Raw genomic sequence first — 21248 nt, 5'->3', positions numbered from 1 at the left:
GATCCATTTGTCTTCCCTTATCACTCTGTTACTGCTGCCGAGCACTTGCTCAGCTGTGTGCTCCAGCTTCTTGGCTGACAAGATAATTACATTCTGGGCAGACTGGGAGAAAGACAGGTAGTGCTCAAAAGTTCCGATGCCGACTACCTAGTCATTGCTGGGGCAGACTTCAAGATCAAGCACCTGATCTAATTAGCACACTCCCATCGCTACCTGCCTGCCTATGGAATGCTGACAATTGAAAGCCTGAAGGCAAAGCAGATATCATGCAACCCAGAGACAGACATTCATGCTACGCTTGTGCCAGGAACAATTACATGTTCTTTTTGGAATCTTGGGTGTCCTAGTAACACAGTTGAGCCTGGGGGTAAACTTTTTCATAATACTGGAAGCCCTGCATTTACTGATAATGAACGTGAGAACCAGCAGAATAAAACCCCACAAGAATGAAAGACCTCACGGGAAGAAAGCCTTCTGAAGAAGGACTCATTTCAGCAAACCCAGTCCACCCCTAGCTCTGGAAGAAGCACATGGCTCCATAAAAGCGAGGCTTTGCCGGCAAAGAGCTGTTTTTCTTTGACCAGATAAATAGCACAATACATTCCCCTAGGATTTTTTTTTTTTTTTTTTTTTTTTTTTTTTTTGCATCTGTGCTTTTGCTACTTCCTACATGTCTTTCAAAATGTAGCCTTTGAGTTTGAAAGTCATTACAGCCACAACCCTTTTCCTCCTTTTCTTTTTGCTCTGGGTAGAAAAGTGCTCTATAATCTCTAAATCCTTATAATAAGTGTTCTATAATCTGTAAGTTCATATATAGACATATGCATATGTATATATATAGCATTATTATCTTAAATTTCTAATAAGATTCCCACCCTCACTTGCTGCTGACATTTGCACTAGTTTCTCTGGCAGAGGCCTGGTGGAGAAGAGTGAACAGTGGCTATGCAGTCAACACCTGTTTCTACCATGTATTACATCTGTGACTGGGCAAGGTACTTACCTGTCCAGTTAAAACTAAGGCTTTAGGTTAAAGAAATCAAAAGAACCCTAGTGCAGTGTTATGGTTTGAATCATGTCCCCCTCTTCCTTTAAAAAATATGTTAAAGATCTAATGCCCAGTACCACAGAATGTGACCTTATTTGGAAACAGGGTCATTGTGGAAATAATAAGTTAACCTAATAGGAGGTCATACTGGAGTAGGACAGACCCTTAATTGAATATGACTGGTGTCCTTATATGAAGAGACACAGAGACACCGACACTTGAGGGAGAACATCATGTGACAATGGACTCAGAGACTGGAGAGCTGCATCTACAAGCCAAGGAGCTCCAAGGATTGCTGCCAGAAGCTATAAAGAGGCGAGCATGACGCTCAGACTTCCAGCCTCCAGAACAGAACAATTTCTGTTGTTGCAAGCCACCCAGTTTGTGGGACTTCGGCAACCCAAGGAAATGAACATACCCAGTCAGGCTTACTCATTAACCTCCCTCGGAGGTCAACAATGACATCACAAGTCGAAGATAGCCATTGCCAGGCACCTAACAGAAGTGATCTGGTTAAGAAATCTGGCTCTAGAAAGAGAATATAAGGAAAGAGGATATGAGTGTATGGGTTCAGCCCTACTACTTCCTGGCTGGATGACATCAGGCAAGCTAACTACACTTTCTGAGCCTCAGGATCATGGCCATAAAACAGGAATAATAATGGTACCTAAATAATAGAACTTCTGTGAACAATGAAAGGAAACAACTGCGAGGTCTAAAGGTTAGCTCTAGCTATTCTTTTCCTGGTGGTGGTAGGAGGCAGGTTTTGGGTACCTTTAGCCTTGTCTAAACTGAGGGTTCCCTGAGCCCACTAACCCTGAGTAGATAAAAAGCAATGTGGTCCACTCCCATGTGCATTCCTGCCACTATCCCGAAGCTATAACAAGGTCTCTTCAAGAGCCTTGGGTTTCGGAGGATGCAGGAGGGGCTTGGGGATGTCAAGAGGCTTGTGAGGACCTCTCAATCCTGTTGTAAGGCCCCTGAGTTGGCAACTGCAGCTCCTGAGGAAGTGGGGAGGCATAGAAAGAGGCAGATGAAATTCCTGTGATAGCCAAGGAGTCTGCCGGGTCTACACCTCCCTTGGCTTTGTCCTCGGGTAGAGGAATCCATTAGGAGCTGATGACTCCTTGTGGTCAAATACCCAACAGAATTGAGCCGCTTTCAGAATTACCTGAACTTTCTGCAATTTAAGTGGCATCTTGATTACCTGGAAGCATCCCATTGATGACAACAACAATGAATCCTTCTCTATGCATTTGTCTTGGAATAGTCATACATTCTGTTGGCCCATTTCTATAGGAGTAGAATTGCTAGGTCATAGAGTGTGCTTATGTTCAGCTTTAGTAGATACTGCCAACTAGCTTTCCAAAATAGTTGTACCAATTTACACTTCTACTACAAGTGTATGAGAGCATTGTCAGTTTTATAATTTTAGCCATTCTAGTGAAGTGAGTGCACGGTGGCATCTCATTGTGGTTTTAATGTATATTTCTCTAGAGATTCCTGATGTTGAACACTTCACATACTTATTTGCCACTTGCATATCCATTTTGATTAAGATGTCTTCTTCTTGTTGATATGTAGATTCGTTTAGATATTCTGGCACCATGTCCTTGGTTACATGCATGTACTACAGATATTTTCCTCCCACTGAGTGCCTCCTTCTCACACTCTTAAAGGCATCTTTTGAGAATAAAATTCTTAATTTTTAAAAACAAATTTTTCAAGCAGTTTTAGGTTCACAGCAAATTGAGTAGAAGGTATAGAGAGATTTCCCATATACCTACCGTCTCCATAAATGTATAGCCTTCCCCATTATCATCATCTCCCACCACAGTAGTACATTTGTCATAAATGATGAAACTACATTGATACATCATTATCACCCAAAGTCCAGAGTTTACATTAGGGTTCACTCTTGGTGTTGTACGCTTTATGAGTTATGTACAATTATTATGTATCCACCTTTGTAGTATCATACAGAGTAGTTTCACTGCTTTAAAACTTCTCTGTGTTCTGCCTATTCCTCCCTCTCTTACTGGCCCCCAATCTCTGGCAACCACTCATCTTTTTACTGGCTCCACAGTTTTGCCTTTTCCAGAATGCCATATAGTCAAAATACTACTGTATTAGTCTGTTCTCACATTGCTATAAAGAACTACCTGGGACTGGGTAATTTATAAAGAAAAGAGGTTTAATTGACTCAGAGTTCTGCAGGCTGTACAGGAAGCATGGCTAGGGAGGCCTTGGGAAACTTACAGTCATGGAAGAACATGAAGGAAAAGCAGGCACGGAGAAGGAGGAAGAGAGAAGGGGGTGGTGCTACATGCTTTTAAACAACCATATGTCATGAGAGCTCACTCACTATCACAAGAACAGCAAGGGGAAACTTCGCCCTGTGATCCAATCACCTCTAACCAGGCCCCTTCTCCAACATTGGGGATTACAATTCAACATGAGATTTGGGCGGAGACCCAAATCCAAACCATACCAACTGCCATATGTAGCCTTTTCAGATTGGCTTCTTTCACTTAATAATATGCATTTAAACTTCCTCCGTCTTCTCATAGCTTGAGAACTCATTTCTTTCTAGCTCTGAATCATGTTTCATTTGATGAATGTACCACAGCCTTTTTTTTTTTTAACCTATTCACCTACTAAAGGACATCTTGGTTGCTTCTGGGTTTTGGCAATTATGAATAAAGCAGGTATAAACATCTATGTACACGTTTTTGTATGGACATAAGTGTTCCACTCCTTTTTTTATACTTTAAGTTCTAGGGTACATAAGCACAAAGTGCAGGTTTGATACATAGGTATACATGTGCCATGTTGGTTTGCTGCACCCATCAACTCATCATTTACATTAGGTATTTCTCCTAATGCTATCCCTCCCCCAGCCCCCCACCCCACAACAGGCCCCACTGTGTGATGTTCCCCTTCCTGGGTCCAAGTGTTCTCATTGTTCAATTCCCACCTATAAGTGAGAACATTCAGTGTTTCGTTTTCTGTCCTTGTGATAGTTTGCTGAGAATGATGGTTTCCAGCTTCATCCATGTCCCTACAAAGGACATGAACTCATCCTTTTTTATGGCTGCATAGTATTCCATGGTGTATATGTGCCACATTTTCTTAATCCAGTCTATCATTGATGGACATTTGGGTTGGTTCCAAGTCTTTGCTATTGTGAATAGTGCCACAATAAACATACATGTGCATGTGTCTTTATAGCAGCATGATTTATAATCCTTTGGGTATATACCCAGTAATCAGATTGCTAGGTCAGATGGTACTTCTAGTTCTAGATCCTTGGGGAATCGCCACACTGTCTTCCACAATGGTTTAACTAATTTACACTCCCATCAACAGTGTAAAAGTGTTCATATTTCTCCACATCCTCTCCAGCATCTGTTGTTTCCTGACTTTTTAATGATCACCATTCTAATTAGTGTGAGATGGTATCTCATTGTAGTTTTGATTTGCATTTCTCTGATGGCCAGTGATGATGAGCGTTTTTTCATGTGTCTGTTGGCTGCATAAATGTCTTCTTTTGAGAAGTGTCTGTTCATATGCTTTGTCCACTTTTTGATGGGGTTTTTTTTTCTTGTAAATTTGTTTGAGTTCTTTGTAGATTGTGGATATTAGCTCTTTGTCAGATGAGTAGATTGCAAAAATTTCTCCCATTCTGTAGGTTGCCTGTTCACTCTGATGGTAGTTTCTTTTGCTGTGAAGAAGCTCTTTAGTTTAATTAGATCCCATTTGTCAGTTTTGGCTTTTGTTGCCATTGCTTTTGGTGTTTTAGTCATGAAGTCCTTGCCCATACCTATGTCCTGAATGGTATTGCGTAGGTTTTCTTCTAGGGTTTCTATGGTTTTAGGTTTAACATTTAAGTCTTTAATCCATCCTGAATTAATTTTTGTATAAGGTGTAAGGAAGGGATCCAGTTTTAACTTTCTACAAATGGCTAGCCAGTTTTCCCAGCACCATTTATTAAATAGGGAATCCTTTCCCCATTTCTTGTTTTTGTCAGGTTCGTCAAAGATCAGATGGTGTAGATGTGTGGTGTTATTTCTGAGGCCTCTGTTCTGTTCCATTGGTCTATATCTCTGATTTGGTACCAGTACCATGCTGTTTGGATTACTGTAGCCTTGTAGCATAGTTTGAAGTCAGGTAGCGTGATCCCTCCAGCTTTGTTCTTTTTGCTTAAGATTGTCTTGGCAATGCAGGCTCTTTTTTGGTTCCATATGAACTTTAAAGTAGTTTTTTCCAATTCTGTGAAGAAAGTCGTTGGTAGCTTAATGGGGATGGCATTGAACTTATAAATTACTTTGGACAGTATGACCATTTTCACGATGTTGATTCTTCCTATCTATGAGCATGGAATGTTCTTCCATTTGTTTGTGTCCTCTTTTATTTCATTTGTAGTTCACCTTGAAGAGGTCCTTCACATCCCTTGTAAATTGGATTCTTAGGTATTTTATACTTTTTGTAGCAATTGTGAATGGGAGTTCACTCATGATTTGGCTCTCTGTTTGTCTGTTAATGGTGTATAGGAATGCTTGTGATTTTTGCACATTGATTTTGTATCCTGAGACTTTGCTGAAGTTGCTTATCAGCTTAAGGAGATTTTGGGCTAAGATGATGGGGTTTTCTAAATATACAATCATGTCATCTGCAAACAGGGACAATTTGACTTCCTCATTTCCTAATTGAATACCCTTTATTTCTTTCTCCTGCCTGATTGCCCTGGCCAGAACTTCCAACACTATATTGAATAGGAGTGGTGAGAGAGGGCATCCCTGTCTTGTGCCAGTTTTCAAAGGGAATGCTTCAAGTTTTTGCCCATTCAGTATGATATTGGCTGTGGATTTGTCATAAATAGGTCTTATTATTTTGAGATACATTCCATCAATACCTAGTTTATTGAGAGTTTTTAGCATGAAGGGCTGCTGAATTTTGTCGAAGGCCTTTTCTGCATCTATTGAGATAATCATGTGGTTTTTGTCATTGATTCTGTTTATGTGATGGATTATGTTTATTGATTTGCATATGTTGAACCAGCCTTGCATCTCAGGGATGAAGCCCACTTGATCATGGTGGATAAGCTTTTTGACGTGCTGCTGGATTTGGTTTGCCAGTATTTTATTGAGGATTTTCGCACTGATGTTCATCAAGGATATTGGTCTAAAATTCTCTTGTTTTGTCATGTCTCTGCCAGCCTTTGTTATCAGGATGATGTTGGCCTCATAAAATGAGTTAGGGAGGATTCCTTCTTTTTCTATTGATTGGAATAGTTTCAGAAGGAATGGTACCAGCTCCTCTTTGTATCTCTGTTAGAATTCAGCTGTGAATTCATCGGGTCCTGGACTTTATTTGGTTGATATCCTATTAATTATTGCCTCAATTTTGGAGCCTGTTATTATTCTATTCAGAGATTCAACTTCTTCCTGGTTTAGTCTTGGGAGGGTGTATGTGTCCAGGAATTTATCCATTTCTTTTAGATTTTCTAGTTTATTCGTGTTGAGGTATTTATAGTATTCTTTGATGGTAGTTTTTATTTCTGTGGGGTCGGTAGTGATATGCCCTGTATCATTTTTTATTGCGTCTATTTGATTCTTCTCTCTTTTCTTCTTTATTAGTCTTGCTAGTGGTCTATCAATTTTGTTGATCTTTTCAAAAAGCCAGCTCCTAGATTCATTGACTTTTTGAAGGGTTTTTTCTGTCTCTTATCTCTTTCAGTTCTGTTCTGATCTTAGTTATTTCTTGTCTTCTTTTAGCTTTTGAATGTATTTGCTCTTGATTCTCTAGTTCTTTTAAATGTGATGTTAGGGTGTCGATTTTAGATCTTTCCTGCTTTCTCTTGTGGGCTTTTAGTGCTATAAATTTACCTCTACACACTGCTTTAAATGTGTCCCAGAGATTCTGGTATGTTGTGTCTTTGTTCTCATTGGTTTCAAAGAACATCTTTATTTCTGCCTTCATTTCGTTACATATCCAGTAGTCATTCAGGAGCAAGTTGTTCAGTTTCCATGTAGCTGTGCAGTTTTGAGTGAGTTGCTTAATCCTGAGTTCTAATTTTATTGCACTGTGGTATGAGAGACAGTTCATTGTGATTTCCGTTCTTTTACATTTGCTGAGGAGTGCTTTACTTCCAATTATGTGGTCAATTTTAAAATAAGTGCAATGTCGTGCTGAGAAGAATGTATATTCTGTTGATTTGGGGTGGAGAGTTCTGTAGACATCTATTAGATCTGCTTGTTGCAGAGCTGAGTTCAGGTCCTGGATATCCTTGTTAAGCTTCTGCCTTGTTTATCTGTCTAATGTTGACAGTGGGGTGTTAAAGTCTCTCATTATTATATGGGTGTCTAAGTCTCTTTGTAGGTTTCTGAGGACTTGTTTTATGAATCTGGGTGCTCCTGTGTTAGGTGCATATATATTTAGGATAGTTAGCTCTTCTTGTTGAATTGATCCCTTTACCATTATGTAATGGCCTTCTTTGTCTCTTTTGATCTTTGTTGGTTTAAAGTCTGTTTTATCAGAGACTAGGATTGTAACCCCTGCTTTTTTTTACTTTCCATTTGCTTTGTAGATCTTCCTCCATCCCTTTATTTTGAGCCTTTATTTTGCATGTGAGATGTGTCTCCTGAATACACACCAATGGGTCTCGACTCTTTTTCCAATTTGCCAGTCTGTGTCTTTTAATTGGGGCATTTAGCCCCTTTACATTTAAGGTTAATATTGTTATTTGTGAATTTCATCCTGTCATTATGATGTTCGCTGGTTATTTTGTCTGTTAATTGATGCAGTTTCTTCATAGCATCGATGTTCTTTACAATTTGGCATGTTTTTGCAGTGGCTGGTACCGGTTGTTTCTTTCCATGTTTAGTTCTTCCTTCAGGAGCTCTTGTAAGGCAGGCCTGATGGTGACAAAATCTCTCAGCATTTGCTTGTCTGTAAAGGATTTCTTTTCTCCTTCACTTATGAAGCTTAGTTTGGCTGGAAATGAAATTTTGGGTTGCAAATACTTTTCTTTAAGAATGTTGAATATTGGCCCCCACTCTCTTCTGGCTTGCAGGGTTTCTGCCGAGAGATCTGCTGTTAATGTGATGGGCTTCCCTCTGTGGGTAAACTGACTTTTCTCTCTAGCCGTCCTTAACACTTTTTCCTTCATTTCAACTTTGGTGAATCTGACAATTATGTGTCTTGGGGTTGCTCTTCTCAAGGAGTATCTTTGTAGTGTTCTCTGTATTTCCTGAATTTGAATGTTGGCCTACCTTGCTATGTTGGGGAAGTTCTCCTGGATAATATCCTGCAGAGTGTTTTCCAATTTGGTTCCATTCTCCCCATCACTTTCAGGTATACCAATCAGACATAGATTTGGTCTTTTCACATACTTCCCTATTTCTTGGAGGCTTTGTTGGTTTCCTTTTACTCTTTTTTCTCTAACCTTGTTTTCTCACTTTATTTCATTAATTTGATCTTCAATCACTGATACCCTTTCTTCCACTTGATTGAACTGGCTATTGAAGCTTGTGCATGCATCATGAAGTTCTTGTGCCATGGTTTTCAGCTCCATCAGGTCATTTAAGGCCTTCTCTACACTGTTTATTCTGGTTAGCCTTTTGTCCAATCTTTTTTCAAGGTTTTTAGCTTCCTTGCAAGGGGTTCGAACATCCTCATTTAACTTGGAGAAGTCTGTTATTACCCACCTTCTGAAGCCTACTTCTGTCAACTTGTCAAAGTCATTCTCCGTCCAGCTTTGTTCCATTGCTGGTGAGGAGCTGTGATTCTTCGGAGGAGAAGAGGCACTCTGATTTTTAGAATTTTCAGCTTTTATGCTCTGGTTTCTCCCCATCTTTGTGATTTAATCTACCTTTGGTCTTTGATGTTGGTGTCCCACAGATGGGGTTTTGGTGTAGATGTCCTTTTTGTTATGTTGATGCTATTCCTTTCTGTTTGTTAGTTTTCCTTCTAACAGTCAGGTCCCTCAGCTGCAGGTGTGTTGGAGTTTGCTGGAGTTCCACTCCAGACTCTGTTTGTCTGGGTATCACCAGCAGAGGCTGCAGAAGAGCAAATATTGCAGAACAGCAAATATTGCTGCCTCATCCTTCTTCTGGAAGCTTTGTCCCAGAGGGGCAGCCACCTATATGAGGTGTCTGTTGGCCCCTACTGGGAGGTGTCTCCCAGTTAGGCTACATGGGGATCAGGGAGCCACTTGAGGAGGTAGTCTGTCTGTTCTCAGAGCTCAAACGCCGTGCTGAGAGAACCACTGCTCTCTTCAGAGCTGTCAGACAGGGACGTTTAAGTCTGCAGAAGTTGTCTGCTGCCTTTTATTCAGCTATGCCCTGCCTACAGTGGTGGAGTCTAGAGGCAGCAGGCCCTGTTGAGCTGCGGTGGGCTCCACCCAATTTGAGCTTCCTGGCTGCTTTGTTTACCTACTAAAGCCTCAGCAATGGCAGATGCCCCTTCCCCAGCCAGGCTGCCGTCTCGCAGATCGATCTCAGACTGCTGCACTAGCAGTGAGCAAGTCTCCATGGGCATGGGAGCCACTTAGCCAGGTACGGGAGAGAATCACTTTGTTTGCCAGTTGCTAAGACCTTGGGAAAAGCACAGTATTTGTGTGTGAATGTCCCATTTTTCCAGGTAGTCTGTCATGGCTTCCCTTGGCTAGGAAAGGGAAATCCCCCTGACCCTTTGCACTTCCCGGGTGAGGCAATGGCCCGCCCTGCTTCAGCTCACCCTCTGTCAGCTGACCCTCTGTCCAGCCAGTCCCAGTGAGATGAAGTAGGTACCTCAGTTGAAAATAGAGAAATGACTCGTCTTCTGCGTCGATCATGCTGGGAGCTGCAGACTGGAGTTGTTCCTATTCAGCCATCTTGGAAGTGTTCAACTCTTTTTGGTAAATTCCAAAGAGTTTGATCACTGGATCATATAGTAAGTGTTTGTTTTGTTTTGCAAGAAACTACCACACTGTCTTTTGTAGTGGCCGTATCATTTTGCCTTCCCACCAGCAATGAATGAGAATTCCTATTGCTCCACATCCTAGTCAGCATTTGGTGTTGTCAGTGTTCTGGATTTGGCCATTCTAATACACGCATAAAGGTATTTCATTGTTGTTTAATTTGCATTTCCCTGCTGACATTTAATGTGGAGCATGTTTTCATATGCCTATTTGCCATCTCTGTATCTTCTTTGGTAATATGTCTGTTAGGGTCTTTGGATCATTTTTTAATTGAAATGTTTGTTTTCTTGTTGAGTTTTAAGAGTTCTTTGTATATTTTGGTAATAGTCCTGTAGTAGATGCGTATTTTGCAAATATTTTCTTCCAGTCCATGACTTGTTTTCTTGTTCTTTTGACATCGTCTTTCACAGGTAGAAGATTTTAATTTTAAGTCCAGCTTACCAATTTTTTCTTTCATGGATTGTGCCTTTGGTGTTGTATCTAAAAATCATCAACATACTCAAGATAATCTAGATTTTTCTACCATTATCTTTTTGGAGTTTTATGGTTTTGCATTTTACATTTAGGTCTGTGATCATTTTGAGCTAATGTTTGTGAAGGGTGTAATAATGTGTCTGGATTTTTTTTTCATGTGGATGTCCAGTTGTTCAAGCACCGTTTGTTGAAAAGACTATCCTTGCTCCATTGTGTTGCCTTTGCTCCTTTGTCAAGGATCAATTGACTATATTTATGTAGGTCTATTTCTGGGCTCTCTATTCTGTTACATTTGTCTGACTATTCTTTTGTCAATACCACACTCTTTGGATTGCTTCAGCTTTATAGTAAGTCTTGAAGTCAGATAGTGTCAATCCTCCAACTTTGTTCATCTTCAGTGTTGAGTTGGCTATTCTGGATCTTTTGCCTTTCCATAGAAACTTTAGAATCAGTTTGTTCATATCCACAAAATAATTTGATGGCATTTTGATTGGCATTGCATTAAATCTGTAAATGAAATTATAAATTTTAAGTCTTATTTATTAATCTTTTCCTTTATGGGTAGTGCTTTTCTATCCTACTTAAGATATTCTTGTTAACCATAAGGCGGTGAAGATAACTCCCCTGACTTCTACAGTGATAAAAGTCAAAATAGTGATTGTGCTTTTGTGGGGAGGAGTAATGACTGGGAGGCAATACAAGGGAAGATACTAGGGAGCTGGTTATATTCTCTTTCTTTTCTTTCTTCTTTGTTTCTTTCTCTCTTTCTTTCTTTCTCCTTCCTTCCTTCTTTCCTTTCCTTTCCTTTTTTTTTTTTTTTTTTTTTTTTTCTGAAGCAAGGTCTCACTCTGTCACCCAGGCTGCAATGCAGTGGCTGCAGCCCCAACCTCCCAGACTCAAGCAATCCTCCTACCTCAGCCTTCCAGTAGCTGGCACTGCAGGTGCACACCAACATGCCAGGCTAATTTTTGTATTTTTTGTGAAGATGGGGTCTCACTATGTTACCTGGCTGGTCTCGAACCCCTAGACTTGAGTGATATACCCACCTCAGCCTCCCAAAGTGTTGGGATTACAGGCATGAGCCACTGAGCCTAACTTATATTCTATCTCTTGATTTTTCTGGGTGATGGTATTTGCTTGTTTACTCTTTAAATATTTCTTGAACTGTGTATTTATTACTGGCACACTCTGTATGTTATGCTGCCATTGAAGTTTATAAGAAAGAAAGAGAGTGAGAGAAACAGGGAGAGAGAGGGAGAGAGAGAATGCTAGCCGCTGGCTAAAGAGATACAAAGTAATGACAAAAAATACTTAGAAAGATTAGAAGAGAAATTTGTGAACAGATTATATGACATCATATATTCTCAGTCTATGTAAGCCAATCTTTTAGTATTTACTAAAGATTTCAGTAGAATACATATAGTAAGTCTATTTTCAGATTAGAAACATTGATGTTGGTTAATAGTATAATATTGAAAACAAACAGTGCTGTGAGCATAAAATAAAGTAGCATTAGTGACACATTAGTGAGGCTTCATAAAGAGAGTTAAGCAAGCAGAGTCTAAAGGGAAGCAGCCGGCTGCTCTGAGCATTTGGTTTTACAAATTCTTTATTAAAATGTGATAGGTTTGATCATTAAACATCATATATGTGTATCAAAATATCACACTGTACCCCATAAATATGTGCAGTTTATTATGCATCCATTAAAATAATAATAAAAGCAAGAAAAAATTGCTGCTAGCTGATATGTGACCACTCGACTTGTGACTTCTCACCCTCAAATGAAGGGCATGCCTCACATGGTCTCTATCAAATGAGGGCTACTGAGCTCTGAGGTAGGAGGGGTCTCTGAGACTATAGTAGAAATGTCACAAGAATGGGCTATAAGGGCCCAGTAGAGTTACTGTCCAAAGCAGAAACCAAATTAAGGTACCCAGCAAGGATACATTTAATACGAAACACTGACCCAGCAGACAGCCAGGTTCTGAAGAGCTACGCACACAGGAGATACAGTCAGAGCAGGAATGGGGGTAATATCAGGAGCTGCCCCTTCTGCAGGTCAGAAAGCCAGGATATCACCAAAGCCAGAGAGGCTCTGTAAGGTCCTCAACAGAAGTCTTTTTGAAGAGAAGGCCAACCAACAGCCTGTCCACAGTTAACCAGGCAGCACGTGTGTGACCGCATGTTCCTCTGCCCTGAGCCAAGCAAGAGTGCACACCTGACAGCTGGTTCTGGCAGCCAGACACTGAGAGGCACCAAACTGGGAGTCCCTCTCTGAGAGGAGCCCAGGATGTGCAGGTGGGAATGCAGGTGTTTCCTCTGTATCACACCTGCCTGCTAAATAGCTCTCTGTCGGTTTCTTGTGCTTTCTCTTCCACAAAGAGGAGATTTCCAGGGAACAAATGCAGACTGTTGAATATATACGTAATCTTTTTGGAGATGGGGGCCGAGTGAAGAGATAAATAGGGCTTGAAGAAGGAAGTTAAGAAAACTAAGGTAATCAGAAAGAATGAGTGAGAAAAGCAACCTCAGGAACTCCTGGGTGGTATGGTAGGGAGGATGGGGAAAATCCATAATTAGGATAATCTGCAGATAGATAGTAGAGAATTCAAGCCCAAGCATAAGACCTTGCATTTCTAATCAGCTCATGCAACATCACGTTTGCAGTGTTCACCTTTTCTAATATCCAAGTACCATCTTTTAGAGTCACAAATGCTATAATTCATCACATCCAGGCATGCAAAATCATCCTTTTTCTAACATTAAACATGTTTAATTACAACGATTTATAATAGTGCGTTAAGACTTTAATGAAAGGAAGGCATTTGACACATGATATTTACAGTAATCATACTACAATATTTAAAGTATAAATTTTGACAGTGTTAGAGCAGGAAGCCAAATTGTCCATATTTTTAGTTAATTATTTGAAATGCTTTTGGGGGAACTCAGCATCCAGAAATTAATTAATAGTTTTCCTCTGCGCAATTGTCAGTGTTAACCACTGGTTACTGCTACTGGCTGCCAACACTTTTATATCGTCACTCTAGTGGAAGTCAGCGATTAATGGCAACCACTTGTCCTAATAGCCAAATGCCAAATGTCATACCATATGCAGGATTATAATTATGCTTTAGGAAGTGGATGGGTTTGGCTTTGTTAGCCAAGAATTAACCGCAAATTTGGAGGCCCACTTGAACTAGTGCTTGCAGAATATATCTGTGACACCTCAGTCCTGGGGTTCTCAGGATGTTTTTCAAGGATAGCAGTTTCATAAAAAGCTAAGAGCCTTGAAATCCTTTTCCTAAGAGACCTAAACGTTTCTTTGTCAAGCTCGAAAGTTTCCCTCTGCCATCTCTTCTGGGATCAGTCAAATTTACACACATTCCAGCTTCACTTAAGTGGAATTCAAGTTCCTGTGTAGGTATTCACTGTTAACCACATGTCACATGCTTCACAGCCCTTTGTGACATATGTTTATTTGAAAAGGTAAGTCCATAAACCAGTGCCTTCCTTGTATTTTATAAGTTTCCCCTGACTCAGGGAAACAAAAGGGGGTCCTCCATCATCAGGCAGCAATGTGGGACACAAAGTAAGGTAAGGAATGTTACCTGGATTACTGCCCACAGCCCCCTCAATAATAAAACAGTGTCAAGGCAGAGCAGCATCTCACACTGTTAAGAGTTCAGATTTTACCAGGCTCAGTGGCTCACACCTGTAATCCCAACACTTTGGGAGGCTGAGGTGAGAGCATTGCTTGAGTCTAGGAGTTCGAGCTACAGTGAGCTATGATCAGGCCACTGCACTCCAGCCTGGGCAACAGGTGAGACCTTGTCTCTAAAAATAAAAATTAACAACAACAACAAAAATAATTAGATTTCTACTGACTTCAAACTTCAACACAATCGTGACCACTGAAATAAGACGAACATTACAAACCCTCAAATCAAAACCAAAACCCATTTTTCCACACAGGTGTAGAAAGCTTGGACTCACCCAGGGACCCACTTCTAGCAACTGCCTGGGGCACCCTGCATGCATTCTGTGTTCTAACGTTGCCCTGGCTTCATTTGTTCCTCTCCTTGGTTCTCTTTGTCCTAATTTATTTTCTTAGTATCACTATTATAATTAATGATAATTAGCCATTCTAATTTAGTTTTGTGCATTTTCTAAAACACTTACATCTTCTTTAAATAAGATAGAATATCATTATGTTTGAACTATATGAGATGCCTTAAATCCTTTACTCAAAGCTTACTTACTCTTTTCTACATACAATTTTAATAAATTCAGTCATCCAATTTCATAGCACACAGCAACTCAGAAGACCAAGCTGAAAGAAAGAGTGGTTGTTGACATAGTACAGTATAGAAAACCTACTTAGTAGATGTTGAATGCAATAGTAAATAGATAAATGAGTAAATTAGTAGGTGAGTAATACCTTAGAGCTCACCAAGGAGAAGGTAGAAATCATTTAAAAACACATATAAGAAACAACAATGTAACAGTCAGAGCATACTTGGTATGGGTGTGACCTCTCCGGAGATTTCAAAAGCCTTTGATGATTATAGAACCATAGTTTATTTAATTTATTATTATGATTTTTTTGAGACAGGGTCTCACTTTGTCACCCAGGCTGGAGTGCAGTGGCAACATATCAGCTCACTGCAGCCTCAATCTCCTGGGCTTAAGCGATCCTCCTGCCTCAGCCTCCAAGTAGCTGGGACTACAGGCGTGCCACCACACCAAGCTAATTTTTGTATTATTAGTAGAGACGGGATTTCACCATGTTGGCCAGGCCGGTCTTGAACTCCTGAGCCCAAATGATCTGCCTGCCTTGACCTCTCAAAGTGCTGGGATTACAGACGTGAGCCAGCATTCCTGGCAAAACTGTAGTTAATATTGATAAGTATAACTCTATTCCTTCAAGAAAAAGCCAAAGTATTTTGGGGAATCTTTGTTTAAGAAGACAGGTATGTCTATCACACACCTCATAAAACTTTTCATTTGAAAACAACAAAATTTAAAACATAAAACTCCAGGGTGGGGAAATTTCCAGCTGTCTGGAAAATTCCCTTCTTTGCCGTGCCTCATTCCCTGGCCATGCCCAATGCCTGGAGTGATGATGAACTCATATTGCTAGTTCTCAGGTGGGAATGACGCCTCAGGAAAAAACACTGTGGGTAAAGAATGCTTTCTGCACTAGCTTCTGACTCACTCCACGGTGATGTGGTGGGAGCAGTTCCAACCAACCCCAGCACGGTGCTAGCATCCTGAAAGGGAGCTCATTACCAGGAGTAAGGGAGAGCTCAGTGCAAGCATCCAATCATTCACTCTCTTTCTCCACCAAGCAGTTACTCCTGAAGGCCTCTAAACTGAATGACTTACAGAGCGACCTGATTCCCCTCATTGCCCATGTGCACCAAACCTTGGTTTCTGCAACATTACAAAAAGAGAAGTTCCTGCGTGTGTGCTGAGAATGTTTTGGACAAAGGATGCTTCACGAATGGAAGATGTTATATAAATGCTACTATTATTTGAGACTTGACTCCTCTGGAGATAAAAATCACAGCCTTAGACCATGGCAATCACAGACCCTAGATTTCCCCAGTGCTGACTCTGTCCAGTCCATTTTCCACTTGAGCACAGGAAGCATCACCAAGTAAAGGCTACAGTTTCAGGAGAAAAGCAGGTTTGTTATCACGAACCTGTTTTCCCTGGCCAGTTAAATAGAAGCAATCATAGCCAGCAGGCTCAAACCCACACTTTTCTCAATTACCGTGAGGAAACAAAGATTGACTTACTCTTTTTCTGTTTACAGAATTACGCAAAACTTATTCCTGGAGCTACAGTAGGGCTACTTCAGAAGGACTCCGGAAACATTCTCCAGCTGATCATCTCAGCTTATGAAGTAGGATATTTTACAGCTGGCTTCTTTTTTGCATTTCTTTGGTATTCAAAAACTAAGATGTGATTTAGGCAGTTAAATGTTAGTTACTTGTTGGTAGAGAGAGTGCTTATCCAAAAAAAGTCTCTGCATGAATGCAGGCCAAAATATAAATTTTGTTCATTTTGCTTGCTGATCTTCTTCCTGGAAGGTGGAGCTGAAGATAGAAAAATCATAAAACTGATCATAAAGTTGAGGTTGTTTTTATAATAATAAGCAACAGTAACATTGTTGCCAGCAAAATTTTAAAGGCTCCACGAGTCACACAATTAAGCTCTCCTCCATCTGAAAAAAAATGAAGTTTAAATTGCCAGTGAGTGACAGAGTTATGTAGAGAGCTAACTCTACAGGCTTGACGATACTAGGTCATAACTCAAGCAAAAATACAAGTGTTGGCTATCCACCAAAACACCAGTACACAAAGAATGCCACTTTTTAGTTTCTATACTTTGGGGAACTAGGGACACTTTCCACTGGTTTATGAGTAGGTGTGTAAATTTTTGCTTTGACTTTGGGAATTAGTACCTGAGGACAGAATTCCTCCCTTAAAATTAGAATATATACCTACGGTGTTGTTATGTTCTCATTCTTTGTCTCCGTTTCATAACTCCATTAGTCAACAATGGACGGCCGGTTGTCAATTATTTTTAATTTAGGTTCCTAAATATCACCCCCTCCTCCTTTTTTTTGCCTTTACTTACAAAGAAATACACATACAGAGAGAGAAAGAAGAAGCCCTAAATTAGGATAGGAATGAAAAAAAGTAAATTTTTTAGTAAGAAGTAAAGCTCTACTATTTACTGTAAACAGCAACTATGTAAGAACAAGTGAATAACAATTCTCCTGATTTTTGATGTTTTAAAATTACAAAAAAAAGGCCCATCTGTAATATACGCCAACATTTAGCATGTACTGAACCAGCATTCCTTAGCTAAAATGACATATCAGAATCAACATGGAAAGTTTTTAAAAATAGGCCTATCTTCTCACAGACGTCTTTGAAGGACTTTAGGGGAAATGAGAGCTACATATTTTGGAAAGAAAAAAAAAACTCCCCAATAATTTTGACTTTGCCCCACCAATTTTGAAACTCCCCTGAAGGAAGAAAAGCAAGATATTCCTTCTCAAGTACTTCATTTCTTCAGAAAATAAAATACAGATGCGTCCATTAAAATTATAAGATGATGGTTTTGTTTCATTTTGTTTGTTTTACTGATAGCCTCAGAAATTTCAGTTTTCTTATATCACATCAAATTCATCACCACATTAGCTCATGCTTGGAATTCTTCCAGACAGGAATGCTTATCAACAAAACGCTATAAAAACCTTCCTCCCTCTCATGCAGTAATTAAAGTTTTAATGTATAGAATCAAATAAAATCACACAGCAATCCTTCACTGTGTCAGAATGCATGCCATTTTTTCGAATCCAATACGCTCAACAGTGTTGGCCACTAACATCATCAGAGAAACTAAGCAGATTAGAAAACACTGAATTGTCAAAAATATTTCCCCCTCCAGTGAGAGCAGCCCCCATGCCTCTGCTTGCTCTGCCAGAGGTTATGGCTCACTTTAAGATCCCAAATACGTCACATAACTTACAGGGTAGTTGAAATCAAGGCATTAAACATTTGAATTAAATCTTCTGTCCTTGTTTTACTATCTCAGAAATACTAAGAAGTGTCTATTATTCTTAAATGAAACCATCTTGCACTAGAGTTATTATTAGAACTTTATGATTCACAGGGCAAAGTCTGTAATAGATCCTGGCACTAGTTCAAATTATTTTTCTACTGTTATTTTTAAATGTATGCTAAAAAGAATTTAAAATATGGGGACACATAGACTGAATATCTTTCTAGTCTATAAAAAGAGAGAGAAGAAAAGAGAATATATTGAGAGAAAACATAAAATGCTTCTGACTGACCTCTAGCAGGGCAGAGGTAGACAATTTGTGTTTATAACTTTGTGGCTACAAACTTCAGCTCAGTATTTTACAGTGCCATATTGATATTTTAAAAAACCTTAAATACCGATGTGTACTTATCTGATCATCATTCACTAATTTTCTTTCTTCCCTGATAGTATAATAAAAGCTACCGAAATATCAGCAATTCCCAAGGATAAGTTCCTCTGCTTGTGTTTAAATTCCAGGAGGGAATTGACTTGGTTTCTTTTGTTTTTCCTGGTTCATAAGAGATGCTCAAAAAATGAATGAATGAAACTATGAAAAATACAAATAAGCATTTATGTCCTTTCCTTGGGAAATTCACACTAAAATATTCCTGGTCAAATTTGCAATATGCTGTTAAATTATAGCAATGCTGAAATTTGCTTTATTTGGGTCAGATCATGTCATCCACTAGTCCTCATAATTGCTGTCACAGTCTTCTAGCTCATATCCCTTAATTTTTATTTAGCTCCTGACTCTATCTCCAACATTGCTTCTACTTTAATCTTATTATTTCAGTATAAACAGATTTTGGAGGAAGGCAGGGTCATTTTACTATACATTTGGCAAACTTTTACATAAGGTATCAAAGCATCTCATTTCTCCATAAATATAAACACCTACTATATGCCCACACAAATTAAAAATAAAATAAATTTTTAAAAAATTATACTTAAGGGAAATTTGAAGCTGAATGTGCTTTTTAAATGCCAACAAGAAAATGGATATGTGGACTTAAAACTTTTGGATTAACTGAAGTGTAAATTAATTCATAATATTTCTAAATTGTTTTATTCTGTTTTTCTATTTTTCATAATTTGGTTTTGTTCACCTACAATACAGACTTTTATTTTATAAGTGAACAAGGAATAGAGAAAGTAAGGTGATAAACTTCTTGAGGGCAGAAAGCGTTCTTATAGTATTCCCCAGACCTAACTCTACACTAAATACATTCCAATATTGATTTTAAGTCACACTTTCCCCCCACATTTTAACATCTCTAAAATTGAGCTCCATCTTACAATTGATGGTGAGTTACAATCACCATTGTGGTGCCAGGCAGCAGTCATGATGTAGTTTTCATGGACTATTGTGATTGTACTTACTTCAATTCATTAGAGGCATTGTTGCTACTTAAGTATTAAGTTTAATTGCTGTTTTAAAATATATTTAAAAATGTGTACTATGATTCGATATTGAGATGAAAAGTTTATTATGTATGCAGAAATGTATCAAAACAGAGCAGCAGGGTGTAAATTTGATATCAATTAAACAAATATTCATTGGTGGAGGAATGACTTCAATTCTGGATTCTTTGCAAAGCAACAAACAGCTGGTTTACGGGAGCTAAGAAATCATGATACACATAAAGGAAGCTGTTGTTAAATTTTGTTACTGAGATATAAGCAAAAGAATTGCCTTTTATATGCCAATCTATGCAACTCAGGGCAGGAGAATTTGCCAAATCCTTCAGAATGGATAAAATGATTTTCAAAGCAATGATAGATGGATAGGACTGATTCATATGGTGTGCAGAAACATCTTGAGGTATTTTGTCATAGTTTAATTGTCATAAGATAATGGTGTATCTTATAATGTTGGCACCTTAGATTTGATAATATATAAAATGTATATATGATTGCTCACTTTCTTGCTTTTGATTGATGATATACTGAATTTCTTTTAACACCCAATTTAGTTTTATTTATTTGTAATTCAATGAACATGATTCACAGTTTCTTCTTCTGGCTATATTTTTGGGGTTGTGACTTCACTGAACTCTTTATGTTGTAACTAAAGGAACTGCGGTCTGAGGTGGAACTGGAAGTATTAGGAGACACTGAAGGACTCAACTTGTCATTTACAGCCATCTGTAACAACGGTACCCTCTTCCAACACCAAAAGAAATGCTCTCACATGAAAGTGGGAGACACAGTAAGTAGCTGGCCAGTAGACCATCTGAATAAATACCTGGATGGTTCAGAAGTTAGCTGAGCTCACTGAAGCTGGATTTCTTTCAAGAATTTTAAAAGCAATTTTCAAAGATTTTCTAGTAAATGCTTTTGGCAAAGCTGATTTCTGTGAAGCCTTGTTTCACCTCATGCATTTTGGTGGATGGAGGGGGATAATTAGTATTTTCTTTTCCAGGCTTCCTTCAACGTGACTGTGAATATCCCAAACTGCGAGAGAAGAAGCAGGCACATTATCATAAAGCCTGTGGGGCTGGGGGACGCCCTGGAATTACTTGTCAGTCCAGAATGCAACTGCGACTGTCAGAAAGAAGTGGAAGTGAACAGCTCCAAATGTCACCATGGGAACGGCTCCTTCCAGTGTGGGGTGTGTGCCTGCCACCCTGGCCACATGGGGCCTCGCTGTGAGTGTGGCGAGGACATACTGAGCACAGATTCCTGCAAGGAGGCCCCAGATCATCCCTCCTGCAGCGGAAGGGGTGACTGCTACTGTGGGCAGTGTATCTGCCACTTGTCTCCCTATGGAAACATTTATGGGCCTTATTGCCAGTGTGACAATTTCTCCTGCATGAGACACAAAGGGCTGCTCTGCGGAGGTAGGCTATGTTGAAATCCATCTTACCCTGTGGCTGCTCAAGTATCAGCAAGGGGCTTGGCATCCTCTGCACCTTCCAGTTTCCTGGGCGTAGTAGGTGCTCAATAAATACTTGCTGATCAGCCTTAGACCTCGGGTAACTGAATCTTCTCTTGTAGGTTTTCTGGCTCTAACATTCACTTGGGGTGAGATTTCTGCCAACTGAACTTATATCTATTATTGTTTCCCCAAGCGTAGATGAAAGATACAAGTGCCTTCTCTCTGGTTGATACCCGGACTCTACAAAAGCGCCTGTTATA

At 39.5% G+C, this 21248-nt stretch overlaps 1 protein-coding gene across 7 annotated transcripts in view; it reads left to right on the top strand.

The window, feature by feature from the left end:
- ITGB6 (integrin subunit beta 6) overlaps nucleotides 1–21248 on the top strand; it is a 120104-nt gene that overhangs the window by 47128 nt on the left and 51728 nt on the right. For all 7 annotated transcript variants that reach the window (XR_008501009.1, XM_054477468.1, XM_054477465.1 and 4 more), the window contains 3 exons: nucleotides 16309–16398; nucleotides 20185–20319; nucleotides 20533–20950. Coding sequence is in view for 6 of the 7 variants with exons in the window: in XM_054477468.1 (XP_054333443.1) it covers nucleotides 16309–16398; nucleotides 20185–20319; nucleotides 20533–20950 (643 nt within the window). In the remaining variant the exon portion in view is untranslated. The remainder of the gene's footprint in view (nucleotides 1–16308; nucleotides 16399–20184; nucleotides 20320–20532; nucleotides 20951–21248) is intronic.

This window comes from Pongo pygmaeus, chromosome 11, assembly GCF_028885625.2.
Source record: "Pongo pygmaeus isolate AG05252 chromosome 11, NHGRI_mPonPyg2-v2.0_pri, whole genome shotgun sequence".
Classification (NCBI taxonomy): Eukaryota; Metazoa; Chordata; class Mammalia; order Primates; family Hominidae; genus Pongo; species Pongo pygmaeus.
Note: the sequence above shows the minus strand (reverse complement) of the source record. Positions and strands in the feature narration are given on the sequence as shown.